The 12,289-nt window shown below is 34.7% G+C and overlaps 1 protein-coding gene across 3 annotated transcripts in view; it reads left to right on the forward strand.

Annotated features, from left to right (window-relative positions):
* Window positions 1–12,289, forward strand: part of HAT1 (histone acetyltransferase 1) — a 67,211-nt gene that overhangs the window by 11,659 nt on the left and 43,263 nt on the right. For all 3 annotated transcript variants that reach the window (XM_058549248.1, XM_058549250.1, XM_058549249.1), the window contains exon 3: window positions 12,008–12,083. In XM_058549248.1, the coding sequence (XP_058405231.1) occupies window positions 12,008–12,083 (76 nt within the window). The remainder of the gene's footprint in view (window positions 1–12,007; window positions 12,084–12,289) is intronic.

Here is a 12,289-nt window from a genome sequence, read left to right on the forward strand (position 1 = left end):
AAGGTGACATTTGAGTAGATACTAAAAGAAGTGAATCTGTGAGCCCTGTGGATATCTCAAGGAAGAGTATCCCAGGCAGCAGAATAGCAAGTGTACAATGTGCTGGACATGTTCAAGGAACATTAAGGAAGCCATTGTGGCTGAGAAGGGTAGGTTGGGAGGATGAAGTATCTGGAAGCCAAATGATGAAAGTGTTTGAAGAATGAGGAAGTAATTAACTATTGTCAAGTGTTGCTGGTAGATCTAGTAACATACAGACTGTTGGGATTTAGTGATCTGATGATTTTTATTTTAAATGAGAGTAGTGATGGAGTCATAGGATCTACCTCTTTATAGTAATTTAAGAGAAATTAAGAGGAGAGGAATTAGAGAAATGGAGTATAGACTGTTTTTGAAGAGTTTTGCTTTCGAGTTGAGAAATGGGATAGAGGAAGACACGGTGTGAAATTAGATAACTTTATTTTTACTTTTTAAAAAGTGATGTACAATTTACATGCAGTGAAATGCACACTTACTAAGTGTACGATTCAGTGAGGTTTGTGAATTTTCCCCCTCAAAATACTGCTTTTTTGGGTTTTAATATAAAACCTGATTTTTGGGGGGTTGAGACATGCAGCAGACTTGGTGGATTACATTCGTCTTTGATTTGTTTTGTTTTTGAAACAATTGCAAATTTACAAAAAAAATTGAAAATATAATTACAAAGACCTTTTTTCCCCTGAACTATTTGAGAATGAATTGCTTACTTTGATGAACCATCACCACAAATACTTGAGTGTATATTTCCAATGAACAAGAACATTATCCTACATAACTAGAATATAACCATCAAAATTAGGAAATTAATATTGATATGTTATCACCATCTAATTCTTCAGACTCCATTCATGTTTCCCCAGTTGTCCCCAAATGCCCTTTACAGCAAAGGGATCCAGTTCAGAATCAGGGCTGGCTTTTGGCTGCGTTGTCTCTTTTTTCCTTCACAGTAGAACAGTTGTCAGTCTTTTCTTGACTTTCATGACCTTGACACTTTTGAAGATCACAAGCCAGTTATTTTGTAGAATGTCCCTCAATATAGGTTTGTCTGATGTTTGCTCATGGTTTATTTTAGGTTATACGTGTTTGGTAGGAATATCACAGAAGTGATGCACAAATCTCACTGCACCCTATCAGTTTTTCATTAAATTTCCAATTCTTTTATTTATTTCCTATTTTATTTAATGGATCATAACCTGTTACTGTCATTTATTTTGGTGCTCAAATTGTCCCTATCTTGGCCAGTGGGAGCCCAGTTCAAGCTTCTGTGTCTTTTTTACATGTCCTTCTCATTATTTGATTACTTCATTCTTAGATTACTTTCTGGAACAAGATGTTTCAGGCTTATCTGTTATCTCTGCCACAGCTCTGGAATCGGCCATTTCTCCAAGGAGCCCTGGTTTCTTTTCGTGGAAAGTGGTATTTCAAAGCCAAGATCTGCTAGGTGAACAGATGAACTCATTCCTGTTAGAGTGTTACTCTAATATTAACGAAAGCAGGCCTTCTCAGTGGCCAGAATTTTGCTCCTTCCCGTTCAATCCCTGATCCCTACAGGGTGATTACTGTTCTGAGTTCTGTCACCAAAATTAGTTTTGCCTGTCTTAAAACTTTATATGAATGTAGTTATATACTCTGTGATTGGCTTAGTTACATTCAGCATATTTTTGAGGTATGTCTTATTGTTGCTTGAGACAGTAGTTCATTCCTTTTTTTTGCTGAATACTGTTCCATTTTGGATACATCACTATTCACCAGTTCATAGACATTTCGATTGTTTCAAGTTTTTGGCTGTTATAGATAACTCGAAGAATGTTCTTGTACAAGTCTTTTTGTGGACGTATGATTTTAGTTTGGATAAATTCCTAAAAGTGGATTTGCCAGGTCATAGTGTAGGTATATGTTTAGCTTTTGTGTGTGTGTGTGTGTGTGTGTGTGTGTGTGTGTAAGAAAGACCAGCCCTGAGCTAACATCCGATGCCAATCCTCGTCTTTTTTGCTGAGAAAGATTGGCCCTTGGCTAACATCTGTGCCCATCTTCCTCTACTTTATATGGGACATCGCCACAGCATGGCTTGACAAGCGGTGCGTTGGTGCGTGCCCGGGATCCGCACCTGCGGGCCCTGGGCTGCAAAAGTGGAGTGCATGCACTTAACTGCTGTGCCACCTAGCTGGCCCTACGTGTTTAGCTTTATAAGATACTGGCCAGACTGATTTCCATATTACTTTTATACCCTCACCAGCAATGTTTTGGAATTCTGGTTACTCCACATCATCATGAACATTTGGTGTTGTCAATTTTTAAAATTTTAGGCATTTTAATGGGTGCGTAGTCGTATCTCATTGTGGTTTTAAGTAGCCTTTCTCTGATGACTAATGAGATGAAGCATTTTTTTTTCATGTGCTTAGTGACCATTTGTATATCTCCTTTTGTGGATTGCCTGTTCAGATCTCTTGCCCATTTTTTAATTGGTTTGTGTCCATCTGTTATTGTGTTGTAGGTGTTCTTTATACATTCTGGATATGAGTCCTTTGTGCTGCATATATGTATTGGGCATATTTTCCTCTCAGTCTGTGGCTTGCCAGTTCATATTCTAAACAATGTCTTTTGATAAGCAGAAGTTTTTAGTTTTGATGAAGGCCAATTTATTAATTTTTTTCATTTATATTAGTGTTTCCTGGTTCCTGCCTAAAATCTTTGTCTAGCCCAAGGAAATCGTGAAGCTCTTCTCTTGTATTTTCTTTTGGAAGCTTTATAGTGTTAGCTTTTTACAATTAGATCTGTGGTTTATCTCAAATTTTTTTTTGTGTATGGTATAAGGAAGGGGGTCAAACTTTGTTCCATACGGATCTTCATTTGTTCCAATACCATTTGCGTGAATGCTTTGATGCCTTTGACAAAAATAAATTTACGTTATACGTGTAGATCTATATCTGGACTCTGTTCTCATCTGTTGATTTGTCTTTCCTTCTGTGGATATCATCCTGTCTTGATTAGTGTAGCTTTATAGTGGGTCTTGTAACCAGGTAGTGTGAGTCCTCTGTATTTGCTGTTTTTCGAGATACACTGTTCTTGACTTTTTCATTTCCATTTCCATTTTAGAATTAGTTTGTTAATTTCTATGAGAAAAAGTTCTGGGATTTTAATTGAGATTATACTGAATCTATAAATGAATGTGGGGAAAATTGCTGTCTTAATAATATTGAGCCTTTCAATCTGTGCACATGGCATATGTCTGTATTTATTTAGTTCTTCTAGAAGTATTTCAAGTTTTCAGTCTTGCATGTATTTTTAAAAATTTATCTCTGTGTATTTCTATATGTTTTGGTTTTTGATGCTGTTGAAAATGGTATGATTTTAAAATTTCTTTTTCCAGTTGTTTGTTTCGTGTGTGTGTGTGTGTAATTGCAGTTTGTACAATTGTACCCTGTAACCTTGCTAAAGTCAATTATTTTAGCAGTTTTTTTGAAAATGTAGATTCCTCAGGCTTTTCTACATACACAATCATTACCTATTAATGAAGGCAGTTTTAGTTCTTCTTTTCCAGTCTGTATGCCTTATGTTTCATTTTCTTGCCTTATTGAACTGGCTAGGACCTCTATTATAATGTTGAATGGAAGTGGTGGAGCAGACATCCTTGCCTTATTCCCAGTTTAAATATTGAGCCTTTCACCATTAAGTATGATGTTAAGTGTGGGTATTTCATATGTCCCCTTTATCAGGTTGAAGTGGTTTCTTTCCATTCCTAGTTTGGTAAGAATTTTTATCAGGAATGAGGGTTGCATTCTGACTGATTCTTTTTCTCAATCCATGGAGATGATCATATGATTTTTCTTTTTTAATTCTGTTAATGTGGTGAGTTACATTGATGGATTTTTAAGTATTAAATCAATATTACATGCCAAATATTATCCTTTTTCTACCTTCCTGGATTCTGCTTGGTAATATTTTGCTAAGACTTGTTGCATCTTTGTTCGTGAGATAGAGTGATTTCTTTTATATGTCTTAGTTAGATTTTAGTATCAGGTTTTGCTGGTCTCATAAAATGAATTGGGAACTGTATCTTCTCCATTTTCTGAAAGAGTTTGCGTTAAGATTGGTATTATTCTTTCTGTAAATGTTCAATAGAATTTACCAGTGAAGCTTTGTGTGCCTTGAGTTTTCTTTTTTTTTTTTTTAAAGATTTTATTTATTTTATTTTTTCCCCCCAAAGCCCCAGTAGATAGTTGTATGTCATAGCTGCACATCCTTCTAGTTGCTGTATGTGGGACTCGGCCTCAGGATGGACAGAGAAGTGGTGCCTCGATGCGCACCCGGGATCCGAACCCGGGCCGCCAGCATCGCAGCGCGCGCACTTAACCACCAAGCCACAGGGCCGGCCCTCCCTTGAGTTTTCTTTGTCACAAGGTTTTTAACTACAACTCTAATTAATAGATTTAGTACTACTCTGATTTTCTGTTTCTTCTTGTGTCAGTTTTGGTAATTTTTGTCTTTTAAGGAATTTGTCCATTTCATCTAACTTTCTTGGCAGATTGTTGTTCATAATATTCCCGCATTACCCTTTTAATAACTGTAGAATCCATAATCTCTTCTTGAGGATATTGGTAAATTATGAAACTGATAATTTGTGTTTTCTCTCTTTTTTTCTTGATTAGTCTGCCTATGAGTTTAAGCTCACTGGTCGTTTTAGTAATTGCTTTTCTCCATTTGTCTATTTTTTATTTCTCACTCTTAATCTTTATAATTTTCTTTATTATTCTTAGTTTAATTTGCTCTTTTTAAAAAATCTCCCTTCCTAAGGTAGATGCTTATATAATTAATTTTAAACTTTCCTTTTCTAACATTAGCATTAAAATTAAAAATTTATCTCTATGCTGGCCTGGTGGCATAGCGGTTAAGTTCGCATGCTCCGCTTCGGCGGCCCGGGGTTTGCAGGTTTGGATCCCGGGCATGGACCTGCGCACCACTTACAAGCCATGCTGTGGCAGGCGTCCCACATAAAGTAGAGGAAGATGGGCACGGATGTTAGCCCAGGGCCAATCTTCCTCAGCAAAAAGAGGAGGATTGGCAATGGATGTTAGCTCAGGGCTAATCTTCCTCACACACACAAAAAATAAAATACTGATGAACAAAGAAAAATAAAAAAAAATCTCAATCTTGATTTACTTGTATCCTGCCAGTTGTGTTTTGTTGTATTTTGATTGTTTAATTGAAAATATTTTGTAATTTCCCTTGTCATTTCTTCTTTGATATATGGTTTATATAGAAAAGCATTGCTTAATTTCCAGATATTTGGGGCTTTTTTAGCTATCTTATTCTTACTGATTTTTGATTTAATTTTACTGAGGTAAGATTATTTTAGTCCTTTTAAATTTGTTTTATAGCCCAGCATGTATTGTCTGTTTTGGTGAATGTCCCAGGTGCACTGGAAAATAATTTATATTCTGCAGTTTTGTATAGGGTTCTATAAATGTCAGTTGGCTTAATAGTGTTGTTCAAGTCTTCTGTATTTTTGCTGATTTCTGTCTACTTATCCTATCAGTTAGAACAATTGAGAGAGGACTGTTGAAATCTTTAACTATAATTGTGAATTAGTCTGTTTCTTCAGTTGTCAATTTTTGCTTCATGTATTTTGAAGCTTTGATATTAGGTGCATACGGTAGACTGGTGTCGTCTTGATGAATTGACCCTTTAATCATAAAATATTCCCTCTCTGTCTCTGGTAAGAGATCTCTATCTCTGTCCCCTCTAACTCTTCATCTTGCCTTCTATTGATGTCTACTTTGTCAGATATGAATAATGCAATGAGAGTTTTTAACGATGGGAGAAATAATAGCATGTTTATAAACTGATGCATATGATCTGTCAGAGAAGGAAAAAATGATACAGGAGAGGAAGGGGAATATTTGTGGAGTGATATCCTTGAGAATATGAGAGGGGAAAAAGATCTTATTTTTCAGTGGAGGGATTAGCCTTAGATAGGAGCATGGAGAATTTCCATACCATAACTAGAGGAAGACAGATTATTTGGGAAGCCTGCAATAAATTAGAAGACGTAGAGGTGGCAGTCTGTGCACGTTCTCTTCTGAATGCTTCTGTTTTCTAGGTGAAACAAGAAGCAAGGTAATCAGGGGAGAATGTGATTGTATAAGAAGATATTGGAGGAAATAGTCATCTTGTCAAGCAAGAGGGATGAGTGGACTTGAGAACTATGGTATGATTGTCAGTAGCACTAAGGGCCCACTTCAAGGTAGTACTCATTAATATAAAGTGAGGTCAACCACATCCAGATGCAAGGGTGTAGCAAAGAGTGGGCATATAGGCAGATTTAACTAATGTGGGGTTTTAGCAGGCTAGTATGACAAAGATTGGAGCAAAGGAGTTGAAGATGTTTACAAGGGAGTGATAATATTGATTGGCCATGGAATTCTGCACTGGAAAAGGAGGACAGTGAAGATACAAAGGAAGAGAGGGACAGTGAAATTGTGTTCTAATCAATACATTGTAAGTTCTCGTGGGAGTTGAAGAATTGTTAGAATTGAAATATCACGGAGTGAGCCAGGAAGAGGTAGTGGTAAGAATGTACAGTGTTTGAAATAGAGATTAAAGAGTTTAAAGAGACTGATAATGATAAATAAGGGCTAAGGTATGTCATGGGAATAAGTGGCTAAGGTACAGTGAATTCAAGATTCTTGGAGGAGAAATCAAGAAACTGAGAGGATGCTTGGTTGGAGATTAATTTTCATGAATTTTGAAGTTACCAAGATTTAAGTCAGATGTGATGTTGGAAAGAGTGACAGTGAACCAGGAGCTAAATTCTTCAAAGAATGAAGGAGATATATCATGCATGAGCTTCATGATATATGAAGCTCCTGGTTGTTCTTAGGGTGTGGACAGAAAGACATTAGTCTGAAACCAGCAATAAGGAGCAAGGGAGACACTTTGTCCCAGCAGTGTGAAGGCATGGAAGAGAAAGCAGCCACTACTTGAGAGGGCTGTAAGAGAATCAGTGTCCTCGAGGGAGAGCCATGTTTGTTCGTGAACTGTTAGAGCAAGAAGGTGTAGGAGAACATTCAAGGAAGAATTTGGGAATATGGAGAATTTTGATATAACTGACGTGTAAGTTTCACAGTGGTCACATCGAGATGGGGAGGGGTGGGAAATGGCACTAAATTAGTAGTTTTAGGCGCCTGTATGGGGATGAGAATCCAGGTGAGAAGGGATAACCTAGGAACTTAACTAAAGTTTACTGGAATAAGGAATATGATGAGGTTAATTATGATAGTCTGTAAGGTATATTGTAATGTTAAGCCCTATAATATTGAAGGCTGGTGGTGCTAATGGGAATGTTGCCAGGAGCATATTGGGCCCTGTCTTCATTCCTACATGTGAAAATAATGTAATTAAACTTATTTTTCAATTTATTATGGTCTGGAAAATAAGTATTGGCTAAAACACTAAGATTTCAGTTATTTAAAGAACACAGGATTATGAGAAATTTAGCTATAATCCAGAATACAGTTAGATACTATGGGGAATATGTGGCAGCATCTCTGAAGCTGTTTGAGAGCTGGAACCCATTTATATCTGCATTATGAGCACCTGTCAGTGGGTTGTATATGTGTTAAATGCTTAAGTATTCATTAAACAAACTTTAAAAATTGACTAAATTAATGTGCCTCAGTGATTTCTTGATTTTGTTTTTGGCTAATAAGACATATGTAGAATGTATCCTCTTTTATGCATCTTGTCCCTCCAAAAATTACAGAAATGATTCTGAGAACTAGGAAATATAGGAACTATAAATAGGAGTGGAAACAGTAGGACATATATTCAAAAAGATTCATTGCAGGTCCTCTGCTCTATGTTGGCAGTAAGGTGCCATTTAGTATTTCAGGCCCTGATCTTCCATTTTTCTCCAAAGGTGTGAGTGACATAGGTTTTCTTGGAAAGAAAATTTTTAGTGCTTATTTTAAATTATTTCAGTTTTTTATATTGTATATTTCTCTACTGGAATAATACATATTTTGCAGAAATTTTGGAAAGTGCAGAATATAAGAAATATAAAATTACTCATAATTCTGTCACCCAGAATAACTACTTCTGTATTATAATTTGAGATATTTCCTTCTACTTTTTTAAAATCATATATTCATTTGTATTATTTCTTTTATAAAATTGACGTCACAGTGTCATGTTCTGTTCACTTTAACTGCATTGTGAACAGTTTTCTGTCACCAAATATTTCTCAATAACATGATGTTTAATGATTATATAAACACACCATTTGATGTTTATATAATTTATTTACTCATTCTCTTATTGCTTGACATTTGGGTTGCTTATTTGCCTTCTTGCTTCACTGACATAACTGCATTGTAAAGACTTAATATTTAATGTTTGTGATATGCAAGAGAGAGTTTGCACTTTGTACATGTTCTTGTGTACAAGTCAGATTGATTCAGCCTTAAACCTACTACTTACCAACTTTGCAACCTTGAGCAAATTAGTCTTTTTTGCATTATCCATCTATAAAATGGAAGTAATAATGGTACCTACCTTCTACAGATCTTGTGGGGATTAATTACAATAATGTTTATAAAATCCTTGGCAAATTGGCACACAGTAAATGTTGAAGTGACAAGTAATAATGTTGTTAATAGCATATTTTTATTTTGTGTGTGACTGCTCCTTTTAAGAGTATATCCAGTGTTGGCATACAACATTGTTCACGCAAAAACTTGTACATGAATGTTCATAGCAGCATTATTCATAATAGCCGCAAAGTGGGAACATCCCAAATGTCCATTAACTGATGAATAAAATATGGTATATCCATACAGTAGAATATTATTTAGCCACAAAAAGGAATGAACTACTGGTACATGCTATAACATGGATGAACTTTGAGAACATATTAAGTGAAAGAAGCCAGAAACAAAAGGCCACATATTATATGATTCCATTTATGTGAAATGTCCAGAATAGACAAATTTAGAGATCTGGTTTCATTTCTTTCGTAGTAATTGCTACACTTGTATAAGTATTGAGGGTTTTCTTTTTTTTTAATGAGAATAGAAACATTTGTTCCTTATCTATTACAAAGACTGACCTCCATTCTTTGTGCCCCTAGCACCAATTGTTGGTTTCTTTTGTCTAGACCTAGGACTTTTAACCTTAAAAACCCTCTTTTGAGGAGATAACTTTTATTCTAATATCTATCAAGTGTAGTCCTTCGTATCTTCTTAGTGTGTAGCCCCAGGAGTTTTTGGGCAACTTTTTAGAAATCCGCCAAATGTGGTTGAAGGTTGTACAGTGAACATGTTTTCAGGTAATCTAATGACTGATATAAAAACTTCATTTATTGGTTATTAAAAGAACCCTTATAAAGTACATAGCATTGGTTTTAAAGAGTTTCTCTTGGACTCATATGTAAAATCTAATCAAATTAAAACAATAAATATTTATATATTTGCCTTAAGCTATGTGAGTTTTACTTCATTTTAACTAAGACTTATTACTTTGCTTTTTTTTTTGCTTTTTTTAGTTCCTTTTTTCTGTGGACTAAATTCCATGCTAAAACAGTAAAACCTCACTAATTTGCCTGACAGGGACATTGGAAGAAGGCCAATCCAAATTATAGAAATAGTTATCATAAGTAGGCTCATGGTACTTTTCTTATTCATTAGTTGTCTTCAATTGTCTTTTTCTCTATCCTTCTCTCTTTATCATCACTACCAAAGTGCTATATATTATATTAGAAGCAGTAGTTTGAAATTAATTTTTTTTTTTTTTTTGCTGTTGCCAATCTTCCTCTTTTTTGCTGAGGAAGATTCATCCTGAGCTAACATTTGTTGCCAATCTTCCTCTCTTTTGTTTGTGAGCTGCTGCCCCAGCATGGCCACCAGTAGACAAGTGGTGTATGTCTGCGCCTGGGAACTGAACCCAGGCTGCTGAAGCAGAGCACGCCAAACTTCACCACCAGGCCACTGGGGCTGGCCCTGAAACTTATTTTTAATAATTTCTAGAGACTTCCAAACATTTTTAAATATTAGAGATGCAGTAGTATGAATTTTTAGGTTAATGAATCTAGACATATTGGACTATTTTATTTTTTTATTATAAAATATCATAGACATACAAAAAATATAGAGCAAACTAATGGACATCTGTGATCCTGTCACTCAGTTTTTTTGAATCTTAACATTTTGCTGTATTTGCCCAGGGGTTTTTTCCTTTCAATTTTCATTATGAAAATTTGCAACCACATAGAAAAGTGGAGAGAACAGAACAATACTCACCTATATATCCAACACCTAGATTCAACAGTTAACAGTCTGCTTTAATATGTGTGTATTTTTGCTGAATTATTTGAAAGTAGGTGTCTGAACATCATGACAGTTCTCTCATAGCACATGTCCTAATATATGAATATTCACATATATAACCATAATACTATTAGCACATCTAAGAAAATTAAAGGTAATTCTTTGACATCATATAATTTTCTGGTTTCCCTGGTTGTCCTTGAAAGTCTTCAATAGCTTTTTAAAAAAAATTATTTAAACCAGAATCCAATCAAGGGTCATGTATTGTATTTTGTTGTAATCTTTCTTTAATCTCTTTTAATTCAGAACAGTCCCTCCCCCCACCCCATGGAACTTTTTCCCCCTATGCCATTGATTTATTTGGAAGAGTAAAGTCATTGTGCAGAATTATTAGACAAATCTACATTCTGGAGTTGTGTATTTCCTTTTGGTTGTATTTGACTTGTTGCCTTACCCTCTATATTTCTTGTAAATGGGAAGATATAAAGCTGGATTAGATCTAGGATAAGCATTTTTGGTGAGAAAACTTCATAGGTGATGTTCTATACATTATGTTGCTTTTTTGTAATGCTGATATTATAATGTTGGTCTGTCTCACAATGAGTGATGTCTAAGTTAGATCACTTGGAAACGTGGTGACTGCCAGATCTCTACGGTGAAAAGATATCTTTCCTTTTGTAAATCAGTAATCTGCTAGATGATACTTTGCACCCTGTGAATGACCTGCTTTATGAGGACAGTGTTAGAAATTTTTCATGTACAACTTATCTTTCCATTCTTCAATTACTTAAGGATTTTTTTTGGTAAAGTTTTTCTTCATAAGATAAATTATATTGGGAAAATGTCTAATATCACTTTACTCACAGTAAATGCAAATAAAAATAGCAACAGGATACCCATTTTCATCTTAGATTGGTAGAAATTAAAGTTGAGGGTACAGAGTATTCTCAAGGATGTGGGAAACAAAGGAATTTAAGTAGCTGGCTGGTATATAAACTGTTATAATATTTTTAGAGGGCACTTAAGCAGTATTTATAAAAACATTTCAGTACTTTGACTCAGCATTTCTACTGCCAGGAATTTATCCTACTTGTAAAAGTACAGCAAGGTGTATATAAAGATGTCATTGCAGTGTTACTTTGAGTAGCAGAAAAAACCTAGGAACAACATAAATATCATCTTGCATCATAAAGAATGATGTGATGATATGGGCTTCATCACACTCAGATTATTCTTGTTCTTAGAATGTTTTTTATAGCATTCTGTTTTTGTTTCCTTGATGCTGTAGCTTTTCTTAACTCAAAGTGTCGTTTTTGGTTTTGTTTTCTTTTACTCTTTGCATTGTGTATAAACATACAGAAAAATAAAAACTAAATCAGATGCCTTTGTCATACCTAGTTTTCTAATTCTTAGAATAAGTAGGCTTTTGACACTGAAGCACTCAAAGTGATATTCTGATTTTCATTGTTCACTTATCTCATGAGAATCTAGTATAAATCATATAATGGAAAAGTGCCATTTTAAGTAAGAAAAATGTTGCCTGTATCCTAGTTATAGTGAAATTCTTAAAATGGAAATACCTGTCACCTTTTATATCTTTAATTTAATATCTTTAATATCTCGATATTTTTTATTCTTTTAAACAGTTCGTTTTCCTGAAGATCTTGAGAATGACATTAGAACTTTCTTTCCTGAATATACCCATCAACTCTTTGGGGATGAGTAAGTAATTTACTAAGATGTTCGCCAAATTAGTATGGCAAAAATAAAATTGATTTTTTGTTTTAAGATTTAGAAATCAGACTTTATTTTCTTTACTATTAGTTTTTCATGTAATTTATTTTAAAATATTTATTAGAATAGCATATTTGACATTGAGACACTAATTTACTACATAATACTTGTCATTTAGTGCTATAGATACATTG

The sequence above is a fragment of the Diceros bicornis genome, chromosome 10, assembly GCF_020826845.1.
Source record: "Diceros bicornis minor isolate mBicDic1 chromosome 10, mDicBic1.mat.cur, whole genome shotgun sequence".
NCBI classification, from domain to species: Eukaryota; Metazoa; Chordata; class Mammalia; order Perissodactyla; family Rhinocerotidae; genus Diceros; species Diceros bicornis.